This window comes from Papio anubis, chromosome X (assembly GCF_008728515.1).
Source record: "Papio anubis isolate 15944 chromosome X, Panubis1.0, whole genome shotgun sequence".
Classification (NCBI taxonomy): domain Eukaryota; kingdom Metazoa; phylum Chordata; class Mammalia; order Primates; family Cercopithecidae; genus Papio; species Papio anubis.
In genome coordinates this window covers 45,444,087-45,468,281 of record NC_044996.1, presented here as the reverse complement: position 1 = coordinate 45,468,281, position 24,195 = coordinate 45,444,087, and the positions used below count along the sequence as shown (strand labels likewise).

Below are 24,195 nucleotides of genomic sequence, written 5' to 3'. Positions count from 1 at the left end.
ACTGAGATCCACTTCTGGCACTTTTCTGAAGGCCTCTGGAGGACTCCCAGTAAGGTGTCCAGAGGGCACATTTAGGGACGTGTGGTCATACTAGGTTCATCGCTGAGAAAAATTCCTGTCCTTATACGTGAGGATGGTAGGGAAAAGAGGAACTTGCACTGCATAACAACATCACAGAGCTCACTTGGGTTTCTCTTACTGTGAGAGTCCCTAGTCTGGGACTCCCAACTCTTGGTTTAGAGAATTGTAGAATTATGTGCTGCTTCCTCTTCTTTTATTGTTTCTAAAGCAATTCAGTCTTAATATGGAATAAGAAAGTTTGTTGTTATTGACGGTGATGATGATACAATTTGGGGGTTGTTTTTCAACAAATATACCAGATTATGCACATCCAAATGAGGGTTACCCTTCAAAATAGTCACTTTGAGAGATCATGAACTTGAAAACGTGAATTCACCAAACATCTCTTAAATACTTTTTATGTGCCAATACCATGCCAGGTCCTTAAAGCCACAGTAAGTTAACCATAAGTTAAGAGCGCAGCCTTTGGAGTCTACTGACTTGGGCTGAGGTCCTGGCCCTGGTGTTTATGTCATCTTCTGAAAATTTTTTGTAAGCCTCAATTTTAGCAATAAGGTGGCTACTGGGAACTGAAGCCTTGACCAACAACAGCCATACTTGTGAGGAGGACGACCAGCAGCCATTACCCAACTGGGAACTGGTAAAACAAGATAAAAATAGCTGCTCACTGTAGACATATGCAATAAAGAACAGGGAGGCGGAGCCAGTAGGTATCATCCATTGAAGAGAACACTACCTAACTGTATGTGTGAAATAGGACATGGGCTACATAATGGGAATATCTGAGGTGAGTTAAGAGGGATGAGAATATGAGTCCTGAGTCTACCTGTTATCTATGAGATTTCTGCAAATTGTTTAATTTCTCTGTGCTTCAACTGTCTCACCTAAAAAATGGAGTTGAAACTACCTACTTCATAAGGCTGTTGAGATGATTAAACGAGGTAATGCATATAAAGCACTTAGCACAATACCTGGCTCAAAATAAGCACATGCGCATATGTGCATGTAAAATCACTAAAACCCTGTCCCTATCCTCCTTAGAAGCTTTCAATCTTAGAGCCACGAAGAGGGCTAGTACATGAACAGCTTGGACTACACTTCACCTGATTTTTCAGAGATGGAGGTTTCACTGTGTTGCCCATGGTAACCTCAAACCTGGGCTTAAGTGATCCTTCTGCCCCAGCCTCCCAAGTAGCTGGGACTACAGGCACATGCCACTGTGCCCAGCTTATTCTAAGTGCTGTGTGAGAGGTATTAAATTATGCTGTAAGTGTCAGATCACATCCTGTAGGAATCAGTAGACAATCCATGGAAGAGTGAACAATTGTGGTGAGGCTCACAGGATGAGTAGAATTTTTGACAATTAGACTTGGGGTGAGCAATCTAGGAGAAGGGAATGGAATCGCCTATGTGAAGGCACAAGGGTGGAAAAGTGAGGATACGTTCAGGTAACAGAGTGTATTCAGTTTTGTCTGGAGACCATTTGTAAGACTTCTGCCAGCTCTGACTTTTGTTGTTGTTGTTGTTGTTGTTGTTACAAATAGCAGAAGATAGATAGGAAAAGCAGGTTGGGTACCAGTTAAATGCTAGATTAAAATGTTTATGTCTAAGGAAAAGGATGATGGGGAATCATGGAAGATTCTTTAGTATAAGGATGATATGATTGGACTTTAGGAAAACTTATAATCTGGTAGGATTATAAAGGATGAATGAAAGGGAGGAAGTTTGGAGGCAAGGAGATGGACCAGGAGGCTACTGCAACTGTCTAAATGAGAGATAACAGGGGCTGAACTATACAATGTGGCAGATGAGATGGAAAGCAGATGATGGACTGAAGAGAAGTTTCAGATCTATCATCAGTAGGAATTGATACTGGTGGAATGGTGGGTGGATAAAAGTAGGAGTCAAAGAATACTGCAGTGAAGAGTTATTATAATGAGGGCACCAGCAACAGTGGTTGGAAAGTTGCACAGGTTTGCCAGTTTGGAGAGAGAGAGTGTTGTATGAGGTGGAATTTGAAGTGCCAGGGGGACCTTTAAGAGGAGATGCATGGCAGGCAGTTGGAAAAAGTAATGAAGCCTCAATGGTGCTGTTATTGCCCAAGGGGTTTTTGAAACACCTTCTTTAGAACCATTTCAACATAAATGAATTAAAATCTTTAGACTCTAAGCACTGACTAGATTTCACCTTTCCATATGTAATTCAGATTTTTTAAAAATTATGCAAAACTGCAAAATATGTATAAGAAAGTTCAATCAATAAATTCTGATTTTCCTTTGATGCTTACTTTGATGATCAAAAAAATATATATGAGAAAGCTTTAGCCTCAGATTTTCCCCATCTACCCTGTTTCTGTTTCTCTCTCATGCTGATGCCATAAGAATGACATTGGACTGCCTTTCGAAAACCCCAGACTGCCTTCTAAGTCAGCTCCCAAGCCCCGCAAAGACAGTAGCCTGTTTACTTTATGATTACACCTCATTTCTTGACCATGAAGCAGCATTACTGCACTTGATTACCACCTTATTAATTAGAATTTGCCTCAAGTGACCTAGCTGTTTCCAAAGAGCAAATCTTCATCAAAGGGTAATGATTTGCCACTATTTCAGACTTTAGGACATTTTAAAAACATTTCACCTTATCCCACACAATACACACACACAAAAAAATCCAAATGGATTAAACCCAAATTCATAAATTCACCAATTTAACAAATAGTTATTCAGTACCTACTGTGTGTAAAGCACAGTTCTATGCCCTCGGGATAAATAGTGAACAAAACAGACTGAAATCCCTACTCTCTTGAAACTTACATTCTAGCTGGGTGGTGAAGCAAACAATAAGTCAATTGTGTATTATGTGAGAAAGTAATGAGTGCTATCAAAAAAGGAAAAAGCAGGTGGATTGGGAGGGCTGGAGTGGGGACAGTTAAAATTTGAAATTGTGTAACCTTGCTGAAAACTGATAAGTGGGCAAAGATCTGGAGAAGATGAGGGAGTCATTTCTGCTGATACCCAGGGCGAAAGTGTCACGGGCAGAGTCAACTGCTAATATAAACGCCTTTTTTCATCTTTCTTTTTTTATTTTACTTTAAGTTCCATTATACATATGCAAAACGTGCAGGTTTGTTACATATGTGTACATGTGCCATGGTGGTTTGCGGCACCTATCAAGCAGTCATCTAGGTTTTAAGCCCCGCATGCATTAGCTATTTGTCCTAATGCTCTCCTTCCCCTTGACCCCCCACCCCGCGACAGGCCCTAGTGTGTGTGTTCCCCTCCCTGTGTCCATCTGTTCTCATTGTTCAACTCCTACTTATGAATGAGAACATGCGGTGTTTGGTTTTCTGTTCCTGTGTTAGTTTGCTGAGAATGATGGCTTCCAGCTTCATCCATGTCCCTGCAAAGGACATGATCTCATTGTGGAAGACAGTGTGGCAATTCCTCAAGGTTCTAGAACCAGAAATACCATTTGACCCAGCAATCCCAATACTGGGTGCATACCCAAAGGATTATAAATCATTCTACTATAAAGACACATGCACACATATGTTTATTACAGCACCATTTACAATAGCAAAGACTTGGAACCAACCCAAATATCCATCGACGATAGGCTGGATAAAGAAAATGTGGCACATATACACCATGGAATACTATGCAGCCATAAATGCCTTTTTAAAAGTGGGCACGTGCCAGGCTAGTTGAGGATTCAACAAGGAGAGCAGTATGGCTAGAGCAGAGTGAGGGGGGGACGTATGCTAAGAGATGAGGTCAGAGAGGTGGTGGTGTGGATAAGATAGATAGATCATTTTAGCGTCTTCTAAGCTATTTTATTTTTTTACATTTTAGTAATATGTTTTACTTAACCCAATATATCCCAAATATTATTATTTCTATAATCAGCATAAGAATTAATGATATTTTTCCATTTTAAGTCTTTGAAATCTAATGTGCTTGCTACACTTACAGCACATTTCAAGCGTTCAAAAGTCACTTGAGGCTTGTGGCTGCCACATTGGACAGCACAACTGTAAGAGAAATACAAAGGGCACTGGAATTGACTTTAGCAAATTTAGGGGCTTATAATTGCCCCTCATCAACCACTTAGAATGTGTTAACTAAGGTACTTCACACATGGGCTATAAATTTCTAGGTAATTTTTTGTTTGTTCATTTGTATTTTTTTTTTGAGACAAGAGTCTTGCTCCCCAGTCACCCAGGCTGGAGTGCAGTGGCCTGATCTGGGCTCACTGCAACCTCCAATTTCCGGGTTCAAGCGATTCTCCTGTCTCAGCCTCCCAAGTAGCTGAGATTACAGGTGTGCACCACCACACGCCCAGCTAAATTTTTTTTTTTTTTTTTTTTAATAGAGACAGAGTTTCATCACGTTGGCCAGGCTGTTCTCAAACTCCTGACCTCAAATGATCCACCCGCCTAAGCCTCCCAAAGTGCTGGGATTACAGACGCGAGCCACCGCACCCAACCTGTAGCTATTTTAAATGCTTTGGTTTCTACCAAATTGGAAGAATCTGAGCAAAGGTGAGACGTGATTAAAAGAATCTGAGCAAAGGTGAGACATATTAAAAGGATCCTTTTGCCGGCTGTGATAAGAATAGACTGTGAGAAGGGCAAAGGTGGAAGCAGGGAGACCAGTTAGGAGGCTATTGCCACGATCCAGGTAATGGGCACTGGTGGTTCAGATGAAGAAGAGGGCAGCGAAGGTGGGGGAAGTACTCGGAGTCTAGATAGGCTTGAAACACAGAGCGCAAAGAATTTGCTGACGAATTAGATGTTTTATATGAGAAAAGGAGAAGACTCGAGGATGATAGCAAGGTTTTGTCCTGAGCAACTAGAAGAACAGAATTGCATAACTGAGATTGCAAGAGATAAAATTATGGAAGCATTAACAGAATATATAATATCATATATTATATAATAATAATATAGAATAACATTTCCGTAATCTTGGATTGGGGAAGGCTTGCCTAAGGAAGGCATGAAACTCAGAGGCTGCAAGGAAAACAATTGATAGATTAAAACATAATGAAAATTTCTTTATGGTGAAAAACATAAAATTAAAAAGGAAAGTGATAGATCAGAAGAAAATATTTATAACATAGATACCAAACCCAGGGTAAGATTCATAATATATAAATGGTACTTCTATAATATCAGAAGACAGATAACCCAGTGGAAAAATGGACTAAGGTTGTAAACAAGCAATTCACAGGGAAAGGAATACCAGTTAGGCCAGTAAACCTCTACAAAGATGCCCAACCACATTACAGAAATACAAATTAAAGCAACAATGCAATACCAATTTTCACCCATGATACTAGTAAAAATAAAAGGCTGAGGACCACAGAGGAGGTTTACAGAAAAAATAAATAAATAAAAGACTGATAATTTTCATTGCCAACAAGGCTGTGGAGAAGAAGGCACTCTCATACACTCTTAATGGAGGTATGGTTTGTAAAGAATTTCTGGCAGACAATTACGCAGTCTACCAAAAATGTAAACTACATACCCTTTGATCAAGCAATTCCATTTCTAGGGACTTAATCTACAATAATAATCACACAAGTGGGCAGATCTAGACAAAAGGATGTTCATTGCACCATTGTCAATAATATTGAAAAACTGGAAACCATCTAAGAATTTACCAATAAGAGAATGATTAAATAAATTGAGGTACATTCATATCATGAAATACCATGCAGCCTTAACATGGACAAGGTTGATCTATAGATACAGTTGGACATAGTGACAGAAAGAGAGAATAAAAATACTTTTTTGAAGGGAGAAAAGCAAATTATAGAACAAAACGTATAGTATTATCTTTATGTTTTAAAAAACCTCGTGTGTGTGTGTGTGTGTGTGCTTGTGCATGTGTACATGCATAGAAAAAGGTCTGAGAAAAATGCTAAACTCTTGTTCCTTGTGAACCTGGGAAAAGGATTACATGTGTGAGTGAATGAATGGGACTTTTTTTCCTCTGTATCCTTGTTTGTCCTTTGAAAACAATTTACTATCAAAATGTATTACTTTTGTAATTTTTAAGTTAAAAAGTAGGGATAAATCAGATATCACATATTTCTGAAAGTTCCCAAGGAAGAATACTGGGGGCAGTAGCATATTTGTTACATTACAATCACACTGTGCCATTGTGTGGTGTGATAGGAACAGCTTCTAATGCGTGCTATGGTGACCTCGGCAAAGGCACAGCATTTTTTTAGCCTCAGTTTTCTTATATAGAAAATGTAGGTAATACCTGACTTATTTGTTGTATTGGAAAGCTGCAAAGATAAAATGGAAAATTAGTTTAAAAATTACAAAGCTCTGTAAAACTACAAAGGATATTTAACATTTCATGTCCTAGTTAATGACCCACTTTTTAAAGCAATAGTTAACATCAAAATTCAGGTCCAAGCAGAGAGTTTAAATTCTCTTTTAGAATTTGTTGTAACAGAATTCTTCCTGTCCTGGTTAGGTCTTACATAGCAGTAGTATAGGTATTTTACTTAAATATTCCAGAGTGTTTTGTGTTTGCACGAGAGATTTTGGTGCAGATGGATTTGGGCAACATCCTTAAATCATACCCTCCACTGCACTCATCTTAGGGCCAACCAACTCGGACATACTGAATTAATTAGCAAGCTCTTACTTAGCACCTACTTTGTGCCTAGTAATCCCCTGTGGGTAGGTGACCAGACACCCAGGTTTGTCTGGCACTGTCACTGTTTATGCTGTCTTTCCCAGGTAATTGCTAATAGTGCCCCTTTCACTTTCAAAAGTGTCCTAGTTTTAATGATCAATGGTCACTACTATAATCACCTATGGGGCACGGAAGGAAACATAGGAAGCCTCTGGCTTACAAACGCCAGACTTAAAATTTCGCTCCCCATTCCAGCTCCTCACCACTGGAAATGCGGGTATTAGTTCCAGGGTGGGAGGCATTGTGAAAACTGTGGGTCTTTTAGAGACTTGGTGGACTTAGAAATCGAAGCAGAACCAAGCCTGAGAAGAGGTGGTATGGATCGCCAGAGGCCCACCCTACAAGTTGTCTTCCTTTGCAAAATCTTCTCCCTCAGACTATTTCTCTTTATTGCATTGCCTAATCCTCCTGGTCAGAGATTTATTTGAGGAAAATAAGCAATTTTTTTTTTTTTTTTTTTTTTTGAGACGGAGTCTGGCTCTGTCGCCCAGGCTGGAGTGCAGTGGCGTGATCTCGGCTCACTGCAAGCTCCGCCTCCCGGGTTCACGCCATTCTCCTGCCTCAGCCTCCGAGTAGCTGGGACTACAGGCGCCCGTCACCACGCCCGGCTAATTTTTTGTATTTTTAGTAGAGACAGGGTTTCACTGTGTTAGCCAGGATGGTCTCGATCTCCTGACCTCATGATCCATCTGCCTTGGCCTCCCAAAGTGCTGGGATTACAGGCGTGAGCCACCGCGCCCGGCCAGCATTGTATTTTTAATAGCACAAACAGGCTGGGGAATGTTCAATGAAACTAATTTTTTTCCCCCTTCCTAACATGGAGCTGCTGTCTGCTTATACAGGGGAAAGGTAGGGTTTCTGGGAGGAATAGGGATGAAAAGGAAAAAGTAATTTTGGAGCATGAGATATTCTGGGGAATGAGACTCTCACTTAGGGCAAACTAGGGACCCAAGAGCCAGGGGGCCATGAAGGTGGGAGGCAGAAGAGAAGGCGGATGTCAGAGACACGCAATAGTTATTTGGGGGAAAATTGTTGATTTGTGCACAACTCATATCTTGGGAAATGAAAGGAATGTTCTTTCTCTGCCACCTGCTGTTCCTCTTCACCCTCCACTGCCTTATATGGCCCAGTACGCAGAATACAAACCAGTGCTAGATTACATGCTACATGCCTGACAGTGAGACATTGCTTCTGCAGGAGTTCTTGCTTCCAGTCAACGAGTTTACCACTACATCTTGGGACACACTCATTTTAAAGTTGGGAACTGCCTGTATAAGACATGGTTACTGCCCTGGAGGGATTCACAGCGACTAGATTTAAGGGAGACCAGTTAATAAATAGGAAACTACTAGAGAATAATCAATGGTCAGCTGTAGGATATTGGTTTTAAGTAAAATGCAAGTTTATGCTAGGGTGGTATGTCGGTTCATTGAAATTCTCACATAGGACAGTATGACTGATCTATGCTAAGAATATACTTGGATAGTAAGAGGAGGAAGAAGAAAATTCTAAATAGTGATGGAAATCACCTGGAGCCAATGTTTGGCATCAGGCATGAGCATGGACAGGATAGGCTGCTGCAAGGATGAATCAGGCCTGATGGAAGCATAATGGCTGTCTAAGAAGCAGTGGGAGATTGGCATGGCTAAAGTAAGATGGGGTCAAACATTTCCTGTAAATTAAAGTTCATGAAACATATCACTTGAAATTTGCACTCATTTCATGTGACTGAACACTTTGAGGCAGAAAATCTTGACATACTTTTTCAGGGGCATGAGTTAATGTGGCTAAAGTTCAGATGAGGTGAGGATCAGATCTTGGAAGAACGGGAATCCATATTAAGGACTTTGGATTTGATAAAATAGTGCATTTATGGTGTTATTGGAAATACTTCATTAGGGCTGGAACATTGGCTTGTGGCTGGCACACAAGATGAAGGTGGAAGAAGTCAGGGATACTACTTAGGAAGCTGCTATGATAGGCCAGGAGTGAGGAGCTGAGTACCTGGACCGAGATGGAAGCAGCAGGTTGGAGAAAGAACACATCTGAAAGTCTCTGTGGAGATGGAAATGATAGGACTTAGAGATCACATAGGAAGAGCCACAGAAAGTCCATAGGTTTCTCTGGGTAACTTAATCATAATAGGAACACTACTAGAAGTTCATGTTCCCATGAAAGTTCCTTACCTGTGGATCCTCCCATGCCCTCCTGGTGAACCTCCATTTCTAAGGAAACCCTATAGCATCTATTGAGTAATTTAATTCTGCAAAAATTCAGACGTCTCCAATGGAAGTCTTTAAGCACGTATTCACTAACTTGATTTTGCAAAATTATGTTAGCAAATATGTGCTATAAGGTTTCCAACCCGACAGACATAAGCATGTAAATCATTCTACTGCTAGTTTTGGTGGAGGGTAGTGACAACTGTCAGTGTTTCAAAAAAGAGTAACATGTCCAGAGTTTGTTCGCGCAGAAATGAATGCTTTTTAGCTTCATCACCCCTGTGCCTTTCCCATGAACCCTATCTCCCCAGGAAACGATATAGCACCAATTTAATAACTTAATTTGTAAAAGGAGGTTAGTGAATCAATTCTGTAAGACTCGTGGAAATATTTGAAATTAATTAGCCTTGTCAGCTTTTATTTGCATAGGCTGTCTTTAAACCATATCCCCCAGTCCAAGTACAACTTTTTAGCAAGACTGATTTTAAACAATGAGACTTAGAGAATCTGTGTACAAGGAGCTTGAATAATTTAAATGCGTGGGTTTATTATTAACACAGTAGCAAATATATCAAGGAAACACGCCCCATGAAAAGTGTTTCAAAGAAACACAAATCTGTTCTGAGAAAGGTCTATACGCAATAAGTAAGCCCAAAGAGGCATGTTTGCTTGGTGATGCCCAGCAGATAAGCCTGGCAAACCTCGGTGTGATCGAAGAAGCCAATTTGAGACTCAGCCTAGTCCAGGCAAGCTACTGGCACCTGCTGCTCTCAACTAACCTCCACACAATGGTGTTCGCATTTTGGAAGGTCTTTCTGATCCTAAGCTGCCTTGCAGGTAAGGAAATGATCTCCGAACCACCAAAGATAATTGGAAACAGAATTTCCTTTTAAACAAAAATTCCACATTTTTACATAGAATTTTCCCCTCCTGTACTTCAAATGAATTGTGATTAGTATGCTGAGTTACATAATTTTCAGAACTTTTGCTTAGCAAACATATGCCATGCTGATATATTAGGGGCGTAAGCCTGTAATATTATTGTTTTATGGAGCTTCTGAATGAAAATTTTCTCAGAAAAAAAAATATAGTTTCTTCACTTAGGTTGAAAGGTGAACAAATGAATTTACTCAGAAACCAAAGTTTGTGCTAGGGATAATTTTGTCTCTGTTTTACTTTAGTGTTTCCTTTAAGCTCAGTGATTGACTTGCCTTGCTCCAGCAGGCAGAGCCTGGGTTGAAGGGCCTGCCCTGGCTTACACGTGGGAAGAACAGAACTTTACTGAGTGCTTTACTGTCTAATATTTCTTAGGGAGTTGTGGTTTTCCAATCCTAAGACTATATTTTGCAAAATATGTGAGTGATTTATGGTGCACAATATGGGTGATTTTAGGGATCTGAACAGAAGAAAATCAATTTTGAAATCAAGATACTGATGTTAGTTAGATCCAGGAGAGATCATTAATTCCAAAAATCCCTTGGCTAGTTTTTTCAAATATCAGATACATTTTGCATCTGTTCTTATAAGTTAGGTCCATAGTAAATACAATAATATTGTTTATCCAAAAACAGGATTTTTAGGCCATTAGTGATATTAGGCAGTTGTTAGAATGAGGTTTACTAGGCATATTTAATGATATAAGAAAATGCCCAGGATAAAATATTAAGTGAAAACGCAGGATACACACATATGCCTAAAATAAATTACTAGAAGGTTGTATACTGAAGTGCCATGGTGGTTGCCTCTGGGTGATGGAATTATAGATAATTTTAATTTTGTTTCCCAGCTTTTCATACTTCCTAGGTTTTCTACGAAGAACATTATGCTACTTTTTTTTTTTTTTTTTTTTGAGAGGGAGTCTCGCACTGTCGCCCAGGCTGGAGTGCAGTGGCCGGATCTCAGCTCACTGCAAGCTCCGCCTCCCAGGTTTACGCCATTCTCCTGCCTCAGCCTCCCTATAGCTGGGACTACAGGCGCCCGCCACCTCGCCCGGCTATTTTTTTTGTATTTTTTAGTAGAGACGGGGTTTCACTGTGTTAGCCAGGATGGTCTCGATCTCCTGACCTCGTGATCCGCCCGTCTCGGCCTCCCAAAGTGCTGGGATTACAGGCTTGAGCCACCGCGCCCGGCCTATGCTACTTTTATAATTAGAAAAAAAGTGTTACTTTTCAAAATGATCTCATGTTTAGAAATAGTTCCTTAAATGTTCATTACTAAATGTTTAAGCATAGATGTTTTATGGACTTAAATATCACCAGAAGGCAACACTCCATTTGTTCAGTGACCTAACTAGGCCCTAGAGCTGGAAACACATGTTCCTATTTTCCCTTCTCCCTAGGCATATTAATTTAAATTTAACTTTAGATATGAAAGTTTTTGTCTCTTCTTAAAGGGTTTCCAGTCATTAGCCAGTTGGGTCGACCCCTGGGCCTTCTGCATCAGCCCTCTGAGATCATACCTGTTTCCCTATGTGAGGCCTTGCCCTGGCCCCTACTAGACACAGGGTTTGGAACGGTTGTAAGAACAGTTTTTTTTTTTAACCGTACCTAACATACATGTAATTTTTACTGATTATAAATGTAATGCATGGTCATTGCAGAAAGGTTACAAAATATGGAAATTTAAAATAAAATAAAAATCGTCTGCAATTTTACTACTCAGATTTGGGTGAAATATCATTCTTTTATTTGCAGGTGTATATATTACATTTTAAAAATTGGGTTTATTCCTTGTATACTTTTTTATTCTTTAAAACATTGTTCAGCATGACGTCAGGAATTTTATTTGATTGTGACTTTTAGAACAAGGCCCAATCAGAGTGACCAATAAATACTTAAGAGTGTTCTGCCTAAGTTACTATATAACTGATTTTGTTGACATATAGTGTACACTATATATCTATACATATATTATCTAGTTGGCCCAAAGCAAAATATGGCAGTGTCAGTACAGCAAATTGTGGTATGCTCTATTGTCGTTTGCTGTGCTTTCATATGTATTGAAGTCAGAGAAAGGATCACTTTAGTAATCTACTACTGTCATTAGCAGTGTTCATCAGTTGATCTGGACAACTGATAACGTTTCCATCAATGTGCAATTTGATGCTCTTCCTGGACTTGTTTTGGAGAGACTGTCACTTTTTGGTGTTAAGCATAGTGCCTAACACATAGTGGATACATAGTAAATGTTTGTTGAAAGAATGAATTACTTTCCCAAATTCCAAACATCCAGACACGATTTTCACATACATATTTAAAATCGATTTTGGTATGACTAAACAGGTCAGATTTTGCTTAAATCAAAATATTTTCAATGACTTCTTGGGAATTCTTAGGTTAAATTCTAATTCAGGAAAATGAGTTTTAATCAAACTTTTCTTCTGCAAAAAATTTATGCATATCATTTTAGACACTTGAAATATGTATTAGTCACCTCTTAGAAAGATATGTTAATGTGGGTTTCATTTTCTGGAGGTATATGCTATGCATTTTAAAGGAGTAATGTATTTGAACTTTGAGTTTGCAGTCAAATCCAAAAAAGTGGGTGATCATTTGATTATATTATTTCCTAACTCAAAATGAAGCAATTATGCATGAAGTTGCTGGAAATTAAATCACTTCAAATGCATCAGATTAAATATGGCTATTTGGGGGATATTTTGCTGTGGTATATTAGGAGAATAATAATCCTTCTGTAAACAAAATGCTTGCCACATTGTAGGCATTAAATAAATGAATGAACAATCACTACCAAAATGCAAGACATTCTCTCTCTATATATTATTTATATATTATATAATATATCTTATATATAATATATAATATGATATATTATAAATGTATATAATGTATATATGATATATTATAAATGTATGGTTTTTTATTATATATAATATATAATAGATATAACATGACATATAATATATATTATATGATATCATATATTTTATATAACATAACATATATAATATATATTATATACGACATATAACATATATAATATATAATATATAACATATACTATATATACCATATATTATAAGTATGATACGTTCTACTATACAATAAAAACAAAAACAATAATAAAATACTATATATAATTATATATTATATATAAATATAAATTATATATTATATAAATTATATATTATATATTATATAAATATAAATTATATATTATATATTATATAAATATAAATTATATAATATAATATATAATTATATATACTATATTATATATATATATATACTATATTTATACTATATATATATATATATTATATATACTATATACTATGTATATTTTTATATATATATATTCTTTTGAGACGGTTAAGCTCTTGTTGCCCAGGCTATGCAATGGTGTGATCTCAAGCAAGCACTGCAACCTCCTTCCACCCTGGGTTCAAGCGATTCTCCTGCCTCAGCCTCTTGAGTAGCTGGGATTACAGGCTTGCACCACCATCTCCGGCTAATTTTGTATTTTTAGTAGAGACAGGGTTTCTCCACGTTGGTCAGGATGGTCTCAAACTCCCGACCTCAGGTGATCCACCGCCTTGGCCTCCCAAAGTGTTGGGATTACAGGCATGAGCCACCAGGCCCAGCCTAAAAATATTTTTTAAATGTTGATTAAGTGTGTACATCTTGGATTATTTTTCTTCAGTAATAAGCACTGGCTTTTAAAAGAGATTACACATATTTCAACCACATATGCATTTTTGTTTTATTTTTAAATTTGGTCATGTCAGAGAGGGACATTGCATTCATGGGTTTTGTTGAAATCAGATACTAATCTTTACTTTGCTGTTTATTCATAGTCCTGTTGATATAGTGATTTTTCTGACTTACTCAATTTTTAAATAATTTCTCAACTTAGACTGACTTAATCCAAAGGAAGGGAAATTCTTTCCCTGACACTCAGAGAATCACCTCCACTTTAGGACTAAATTTGCACTGTCCATTGTCTACATGTGGCTATCGAAATTTAAATCACTTCAGATTAATGAAAATTATAAAGTCAGTTCCTCAGTTTCACTAGTCACATTTCAGGTGTTCAATAATTCTGTTTGGGCTACTGAATTGGATGGTGCAGAGATCGAACATTTCCATCATCACAGAAAGTTCTGTTGGACAGTGCTGTAAGGGTGAGCTCAGAGGTTTTAGGTAATGTGCACTAACTGAATGATGTGACATTTTAAAAAGGTTCATCTGGAAATATATAACTTTTAGCTCTGAAGCATATCATCACTATATCATGGTTGGACAATGTCTGAAAACCATCTTTTCTTCAGAATTTAATTGGTTATGTGCTAAGAATTGGGAATCTGGGCAATAAAACGGTCTGGAGGTTTTGCTTTGCCAATTGTTACTTATTTACATGACAATGTGTAATACCTCAAAAAATATTATCTCACTTTAAAATTTGAAATTACCATCCTAATTCTAAGGTGATATTATTAAACTTTTGCAGATTTCTAATTAGATACACGTTTATATATCTTCTATATTTAAAATGTTGGAAATGTTCGAGTCAGATTTATATTTCCCAAATCCTTGATTTTCATTCACCTCTATTCTCATCTGTGCTGTAAATGGCTTCCTGCTGCACTGAGGGATGGCAGAGATTGTGTCTGTCGTGTTCATTATTGTTTCCCCGGTGTTTAGCACTGTTTGTGGCACAAAATGGGTGCTCAACTGATATTTGTTGCTAGGCTCCACAGCCTCTTCCATGGCTTGACTTGTGTGAGTACTGTGTGTACTCTACCATAAAGTACTTTTTCCAAGAGTGGTCTTCAAAGGCGGTTTGTGGGGGTTTGTTTATTGTTTTGCCTTATCTGTTCACAAACTCTCACCCTTAGCCAATCTCGTAACAGATACTGGGTCCCAAACTAGAGAACAGAATTTATGGCCAAATAATATCTCTAAAATCTCTGTTTTTAGGGAATAAGTCTGGGAACTTCAAGGGCTACCAAATCCCCAGTTTTATCATTTTTATTTTGGACACTTTAAAGACATTTGGAAGTCATCATTTAAGCACAGCCAGAGATGTAGCTAACTTCCAGGATAAATGAAATGGATTCTTTGAGAGTGGGATGGAACCATCTTTCTCCAATGAAGTTTTTGTTGGAAAGATTAGCTGCTTTCTGAAAGCCAATTTCTTTTTTGGAGGAGGCATTATGGAAACCAGGAAAGCATGGGGAGGAAAATATTGGGAAGTGGGAAACTATGGAGTTAAAAAGTGCTGCATTCGTGTCTGCATTCAGGCACTTTACTTAATTTATCAGTGCATTGGTTGCCATGTAAACAGCCAGCTTCTGGCAGGAAAGCAGCTGGATCAGGTGGCCTGGCTGTGACAGAGAACACAGATATTGAATCCATGAAACCAAGAGTAATCAGTACAACGATTTTTTTTCTTTTACTTTTTAAAAGTGTTTATCAGTCCTTTAAGTTCTTTTTGTCTGACTGCTGTCTTTAAGTAAGAAAAATATGAAATAAATAAGTCTTTGGGTACGCAAAATTGGGAAGATGGACAGGAATTAATCCCTCTATGAAATTTCCTCTGAATCTCTCATAATTTCTGTATCCTCATCCCTTCACCCTCAATCCTCCACCACCCTCTGTGACCCTGCAGGCAGCTGGGGCAGCATAGAGATCGTCTCTTGAACTTGATTTTCTCTTCCAGTGCTTGCCTGCCAATCCTATGTCCCATCCTGGAGAACTTTTATAGTCTTCGACATTGCAGTGGATAGTAACCAGTTAATAAGATGAGCCAGTGACTGTATAGTGCTCCCCAAAGTGCCATCACCTAAAATAGCCCTTTGGAAAGTGCTCATATAGAACCGAGAATTTTAGTGTAGTGGCAGGCTGGATGTGGGTAGGGAGCCCTTCGGTGGTCCTCCAAATCCTATGGGAAGCTTAATTACTTCACCTTTCTGTAAGGCCAACAGTTCTCAGAATTTGTGGTCTCAGGACAATTTTACACTCTTAAAAACTGAGGGAGATTTCTGGTCTGGACATGTGGTACAGACCTGTTTTTCATTGTTCCTCCCTGCTAAGCACAAGTATAAACCCTGGAAATAATGCAGGAGACAACCAGGGGAGAACTCTGAAAGGTTGTAAGAAGAAGGCAAACTGGTTTGAGACCCAGGGAAAAACAAAGAGCAAGGGTATCCTGTTTCCCACCCAACAGAAGAAAAAAAACCTAGTCCTGGCCATTCCTGATACCCAACTGAACAACAGAGGGCAGCCCAGGTAAGCTTACTCCTCCCTTAGAGTCCCTCTGACAACTTCAGGTGGGCCCAACACCACAGGTAAGGGGGGATCTTCAAAAACCCCACCAACAATAGTGGACGAAAGAAGTATTCGCCTTCTCCCTGGGCCTGAGATGCCCCACTTTCACCTAGAGATATAGAGGTGAGAAGGTAGAACAGACACGAGGCATAAAGTGATGGCAAGCGGCGCAGTCTGGGAAGGCTCTGTCTCAGTGGGTGTATGACTGTTCTCCCCTACCCATAGAGACACCAACAGTGCAGGGCACCAGTAGAAGTGTCCCACCATACCTACCCTCACTGAGAGACACCTGGAAGCCTGACCTAGGGAATCCTTTCTGCTCCTTCAGGCGATATGATCTGGGACAAATGTCAGCATCAGTGATACCCGATAAACAAGAGCAAAACAATACTGAAAATTAAACTGCTGTTAGAACAGCAGACCACAAAAGTAAGCCAACACCTGCATGTGAAGCATAAATAATGTGACTGACTGCAAAAAATAAAAAATGTAAATAGGAGTTTCCTAACATAATAGGCAAAATGTTCAATCAGAAATCATCTGTCATACCAAGAATCAAGTAAATCACAACTCAACTGAGAAAAGGCAACTACGGCCAACATTAAGATGAATCGGATGTTGGAATTATCTGACAAGGATTTTAAAGTAGCCATTATAAAAATGCTTCAACAATCAATTAACATTATCTTATAATAAGTAAAAAAAAAAAAAAAAAAAAAAGGAAACTTGCAGAAAAGAAAAAGAAGTTATAAAAATATAAGAAAGAAGGAAATCCTGTCATTTGCTACAGCATGAATGAACCTGGGGGACATTATGCTAAGTGAAGCAAGGCAGACACAGAAAGACAAACACCACATAATCTCACTTATATGCGAGATCTAAAAGAGTTGAACTGAGAATTAGAGTAGAATGGTTACCAGGGACTGTGGCTTGGAGGGAGTGGGAAATGGGGAGAAGTTGACCAAAGGGTACTAAGTTCCAGCTAGACAAGAGGAATAAGTTCTTAAGACCTATTGTGCAGCAAGATCACCATAGTTGATAATAATGTATTGTGCATTTCAAAACTGCTAAAAGCATAAGATTTTAGTCTACACATTGGGTACAGTGTACACTGTTTGGGTAATGGGGGCACCGAAATCTCGGAAATCACCACTAATAAACTTATCCACGTGACCAAACACCACCTGTTCCCCAAAAACCTATTCAAAAAAAGAATAGATTTTAAATGTTCTTGCTATGAAAAAAATAAAAATAAAAATAAAAAGATAAGTAGGCCAGATATGGTGGCTCATGCCTGTAATCCTGCCACTTTGGGAGGCCGAGGCAGGCGGATCACTTGAGCTCAAGAGTTCGAGAACAGCCTGGGCCACATGGTGAAACTCCATTTCTACCAAAAATATACGCGCGCGCGCACACACACACACACACACACAAATTAGCCAGGCCTGGTGGAACGCGCCTGTGGTCCTAGCTACTCGGGATGCTGAGGTGGGAGAATTGCTTAAGCCTGGGAGGCAGAGGTTGCAGTGAGCCGAGATCACACTACTGCACTCCAACCTGGGTGACAGGGTGAGACCCTGTCTGAAAACAAAACAAAAGAAAAAACAAAAAAAAGATGAATATGTGAGGTGATGAATATGTTAGTTTGATGTAATCATTGCACAGTGTATACATATATTAAAATATCACATTGTACCCCATAAATACATGCAATAATTATTTATTAATTAAAAATAAAAATTAAGTTAAAAACAAGAATTTAAAAAAATACATACTCTGTGATTGTCTACTATTTTTCTAAAGACCCTTATAATCTACAGGTTCATTCTCAATTTTCTTTTTTCCCCCCCTTGGACTTATTTTTGAATAAAACTGGCTTGTTTGTCCCCTCCCCCCCCCAAAAATATAAATTATAGAACGGTAAAATAAAATAACAAAAATGAAAAACTTGCTGATGGACTCAATAGAAGAGCAGAGATGACAGAAAATAGAATCCATATCTGGTGAAACTACCCTTCAGGAATTAAGGGGAAATAATTAAATTCTCAGTTGAAGGAAAACAAAAAGATTTGTTGCTAGCAGATATACTGTTAAAAAAATAGCTAAAGGGATTTCTTCAAGCAGAAAGTAAATGATAAAGAGCAATCAGGAAGGATGAAAGGACAACAGAAAGAGCAGAAATGTAAGTACATAAAGTAGACTATCTTTTAACTCATGAGTTCTATAAATCATATTTGATAATTGAAACTATAACACCATTTTACACTCTAGACAATGATATTTAAAAGTGGGGAAGGTAAAGGAACCTAAATGGAAGTGAGGTTTATACACTTCAATCAAAGTGGTAAAATATTGATATAAGTAGACTGTTATGACTCATATGAATGTTAAATACCCAGAGAAACCACTAGGAAAATTCTACAAAGATACATATTTTAAAACACTACAAATAAGTCAAGATGGAATCATAAAAAATGCTCAAGTAACTGTCAGAAAAGCAAGAAAAGGGAAACAGAAGAATAATAACTGAAGGAACCAAACAAATAATAAAATAGCAAACAAGAATTAATATATCAATAATTACATTAAACAATTATATTTAATGTTAATACAATTACAGTTGTCCCCTTTTATCTGTGGTTTTACTTTCTGAGGTTTCAGTTACCCATGGTACAGTACAATAAGATATTTTGTGAGAAAGAGTATGACTGTGTGAACACAATCACATAATTTTTACTCCAGTACATTGGTATAATTGTTCTATTTATTAGTAGTTATCATTGTTAATCTCTTACTGTGCCTAATTTATAAATTAAACTTTATCATAGGTTTGTGTGTATAGGAAAAAAAACATAGTATACACAGGGTTTTGTGCTATCCATGGTTTCAGGCATCCACTGGGGATCATGGAATGTATCTCCCTGGAATAAGTGGGAACTATTCTATATGCTACTCACAAGAAACTCACATTAAATTTGATGACATAGGAAGATTGCAAGTAAAAATATAGAAAAAGGCATACCACGTAAGTATTAATTTTTCAAAAATCTGGAGAAGCTTCATTAATATCTGATAAAGTAGTCTTCAGAGCAAAGAAAGTTAAAAGAGACAAAGAGAGACATTACCTAATGATAAAAGGATCAACCCAGCAAGAGGATATAATGATCTTTAATGGGTACACACCAAACAACTAAGTCTCAAAATTCATGAACAAAAACTGATCAAGCTAAAAGAAGAAAGAGACAAATTCACAATTATAGTTGGGAACTTCAATACTCCCTCTCAGAAACTGATAAATCTACTAGACAGAACATCAGTAAGTATAGGGAAGATCTGAAAAAGACAACTAATTGATCTAATCGAATATTTTTATCTAATATTGAATATTTATTGAATATTTTTATGATTTTATATTGGTTTATCCACAGTGGTTTTAAATTATATCTATTTGTATAGAACACTCCACCCAACAACAGCAGAACACACTTTTTTTTGGCACCTATAGAAAATTCACCAAGATAGATCGTGTGCTTGGCCATAAAACAAACCTAAACAAATTTAAAATAATTGAAATCATGCAGAGTATATTCTCTGACCACAATTCAATGAAACTAGAAATCAGTAGCAGAAAAGTATCTAAACACATGGAAATTAAACAACACTCTTCTGAGTAATCCATGGATCAGAGGAAATCTCAAAAGGAATTTTTAAAAAATACATAGAACTGAATGCAAATGAAAACACAACATATTGAAATATGTACCACGTAGCTAAAGCAATTCTGAGAGAGAAATTTATAACACTAAATGTTTACATTGGAAATAAAGAAAGGTCTTAAGTCAGTAATCTAAATTTCTACATCAAGGATCTAGAAAAGAAGACCAAAATAGGGCCAGGCGTGATGGCTCACGCCTGTAATCCCAGCACTTTGGGAGGCCGAGCGGGCGAGGCGAGCGGATGACGAGGTCAGGAGATAGAGACCATCCTGGCTGACATGGTGAAACCCCGTCTCTACTAAAAATACAAAAAATTAGCCGGGCGTGGCGGCGGCGCCTGTAGTCCCAGCTACTTCGGAGGCTGAGGCAGGAGAATGGTGTGAAACTGGGAGGCGGAACTTGCAGTGAGCCAAGATTCTGCCACTGCACTCCAGCCTGGGCGACAGAGCAATACTCCATCTCAAAAATAAATAAATAAATAAATAAATAAATAAACAAACAAACAAACAAACCCAAAGCAAGCAGAAGGAAGGGAATAATAAAGAGCTGAAATCAATGAACTTGAAATAGAAAAACTATAGGGAAAAATAAATTACACAAAAATTTGCTTTTTTTGAAAAAAAATCAATAAAACTGACAAACTTCTAGCAAGACCAATAAAAAGAGTTAAGATCCAAATCACTAATATCAGAAATGAAATATGGAATAACACTATAGATCCTGCAGTCATTAAAAATATAATGAGAGAATATTATGAACAACTATACATTCATTTATTTGACAACTTAGAAAAAATTGGCCAATTTCTCCAAAACAGCAAACTACTAGAACTCACCCAATATGAAATAGATAATCTGAATAGCTCTATAACCATTAAAGAAATTGAATTCATAATTTTGAAAGCTCCTACAAAAGAAATCTCCAGGCCTAGATAGCTTCAGCAAACAATTCTAGCAAACACTTAAAGAATAATTAAGATCAGTTTTACACATTCTCTTCCAAAACATAGAAGAGGAGGAAACACTTCCAGCTCATTTTATGAGGCCAGTATTATCCTGATACCAAAACCAGACAAAAATAGTACAAAAATAGAAAACTACAGGCCGATATCTCTCTCATGAACCTTGACACAAAAATCCTTAGCAAAACACTAGCAAATTGAATCCAACAATGTATGAAAAGAATTATACACCATGACCAAATGGGATTTATTTCAGGTTTGTAAGGCTGGCTCAACATTCAAAAAGCATTCAGTGTAATCCACCATATCAACAGGCTAAAGAAAAAAAAATGATCATATCAACTGATGCAGATAAAGCATTTGACAAAATCCAATACCCATTCATCATTAAAACTCAGCAAGTTAGGAATAGAGGGTGTATTTGTTTCCCAGAGCTGCTGTAACAAATTGCCACAAACGGGGTGGCTTAAGGCAAGAGAAATTAATTCTCTCACAGTTCTGGAGGCCAAATGTTTTAAATCAAACTGTTGGTTTCTTCTGAGGTCTCTGAAGGAGAATCTGTGCCATAAGTCTTGCCTAGATGGCTGCTGGCAATTCGCGGTATTCTTTGGCTTGTAGATGCATCATTCCAATCTCTGCTTCTGTCTTCACTGAGCCTTTCCCTTTGTGTGTCTCTGTGTTAAGACTCCCTCTCCATTTTCTTATAAGGACAACAGTCGTTGAATTTAGGGTCTGCTCTAAATCAATGATGATCTCATCTCAAGATCCTTAATTACATCTGCAAAAACCCTATTGCTAAATAAGGTCACATTCACAGATACTGGAGGTTAGAAATTGAACTTACCTGTTTGGGGGACACAATTTAACCCCCTACAGAGGAGAATTGCCTCAACTTGATAAAAACACCTACAAGTAACCTGCAGTCAACATTATACTTAATGGTGAAAGACTGAACGCTTTTGCCCTATGATTGGAAACAATGCAAGAATGTCCACTCTCATCTCTCTTATTCGACATAGTACTGGAAGTTGTAGCCACTGCAATTAGGCAACAAAAATAAATAAAAGGCCTACAAATTGGAAATGAAGAAATAAAACTCTCTATCCCCAAAAGACTTGCATCTAGATTATATAGAGAATTCTCAAAACTCAATAATTAAAAAACTAAACAATCCAATTAGAAAATGATCAAAGGATATAAACAAATATTTTGCTGAAGATGTACAAATGGCAAATAATCCCATTAAAAGATAATTAGCATCATTATCTATTTGAGAAATGCAAATTAAAACCACAATGATTATATTACTTCATACCTGCCAGAATAGCTAAAGTAGAAAACTGTGACAACACCAAATGCTGGTAAGAATGCAGGACAACTGAATCCTTTTTTTTTTTTTTTTTTTTTTGTATAAAGGTACAGTCATTATGGAAAACAGCCTGGCTGGTTTTTTTTCAATAAAATTAAATGTGCAACTGACATATGATCTAGCAATTGCACTCTTGGGCATTTGTGCCAGGGAAAGAAAAATTTATGTTCATGTGAAATCTGTACCTGAGTGTTCACTGGAATTTTATCCAATACCCAAAAACTGGAAACAGCCCAGATGTCCTTAAATGGATGAATGGTTAAACAAACTGTATTGCATATATGCCATCAGGTACTACAAATCAATAAAAAACACAAACTAGTGATACACACAACAACTTGGGTGAAATTTTAGATAATTATGCTGAGTAAAAACAGTCATCAATTCCAAAATGTTACCATGATTCCTTGTATATAACATTTATGAAATGACAGAATTTTAGAAATGAAAGATTAGTGGTTGTTCATGGTTAGGACAGGAATGAGGTGCAGGATGGAGGTGAGTGTGATTACAAAAATGTCAACATGAGAGGTCTTTGTGGTGATGGAACTGTTCAGTGTCTTGACTGTGGTGGTGAATACACAAATCTACACATGGTAAAATATAGAATTAAATGTGCATGTGCACACACACAGCAGTACATATAAAACTGGAGAAATATGAATAAGGTTGATAGGTTTTATCAATGTCAGTATCCTGGTTGTGATAGTATACCATCATCTTACAAAATGTTACCATTGCTGGGAACTGGGTAAAGTAAACATAAGATCTGTCTTATTTCCTAGAACTGCACGTGAATCTACAAATATATAAATAAAAATTTCAATTAAAAATTATTGAGGACCCAAAAAAGAAACTGACATGTTTTGCCTGAGATTTACCCGATTTTAAAACTATAAGTCCCACATTCAAGGAATTCCCTTGGTACTGGGAAAACTGGGTCAGTTGTTCTCTATACTCCCAGACAGTTTTGGGTCCCTGGACAAGACTTTAAGAACCTGTGTAAGGCTGCCCTTAATACAGAAGAAATTCTCAGTTCGGTGTTATTACCTCACCATCATCTAGAATTTGAGTATCTTCATATGATAATTTGTTAGAAACTCCCCTCCCCCTACCCCAGTGAGACCCAAGAAAGCTCAGCTTTCTTGTATGATTTATTCTGCCTTCTCCCCCTCACCTTGGATTCTTCAAATAAGATGTCTTTGTAAGTGTTCTGTGATGAAACAGTGTTATCAGAATGTGAGTATGTACTATTTTTTTATGATTATCTTTTCAGGTCAGGTTAGTGTGGTGCAAGTGACCATCCCAGACAGTTTCGTGAACGTGACTGTTGGATCTAATGTCACTCTCGTCTGCATCTATACCACCACTGTGGCCTCCCGAGACCAGCTTTCCATCCAGTGGTCTTTCTTCCATAAGAAGGAGATGGAGCCAGTTTCTGTAAGGACACATTTTCCTAAACTCTTCCCCTTTTGTAGTTCTGACTGAAAACTGTTGGGGTAGAAAAAACGTGAAATGTGAAAGAATGGCATGCCAGTGACAGTAGTGGCAGGAATCTCAGATACAAAAGTTTGAAGACAGCTGTATAGAGAAGATCATGATCTAAGTGACTTAACTCTTGTCCTCTTTTCATATTTAGTTATAACCCATTATCTCAGGTCTGTGTAGGTCCACATCAAGTGGATCATGTATTTTAAAGACAGAAATGGTTCTTCTCATAGGTGAAATGAACAGTAATTCTGAAAGGGCTCCCCCTCCGCCTTTATCTCCCTATTATTTCCAGAAGAAATTAGTTCAAATCCAAGTCCTGATTGATCTACAGATCTCTGCCAAATTTAATA

At 37.6% G+C, this 24,195-nt stretch overlaps 1 protein-coding gene across 6 annotated transcripts in view; it reads left to right on the top strand.

The window, feature by feature from the left end:
- Positions 1–24,195, top strand: part of VSIG1 (V-set and immunoglobulin domain containing 1) — a 151,413-nt gene that overhangs the window by 106,554 nt on the left and 20,664 nt on the right. For 3 of the 6 annotated variants that reach the window (XM_021932514.2, XM_021932513.2, XM_017954104.3), the window contains one exon: positions 23,631–23,794. In XM_021932514.2, coding sequence (XP_021788206.1) covers positions 23,780–23,794 — 15 coding nt within the window. In that variant the 5' untranslated portion in view covers positions 23,631–23,779. Of the gene's footprint in view, positions 1–7,497; positions 9,857–23,630; positions 23,795–24,195 lie in introns of those variants that run through there. The other 3 variants (XM_017954106.3, XM_003918117.4, XM_003918118.5) reach the window with 3 other exon arrangements.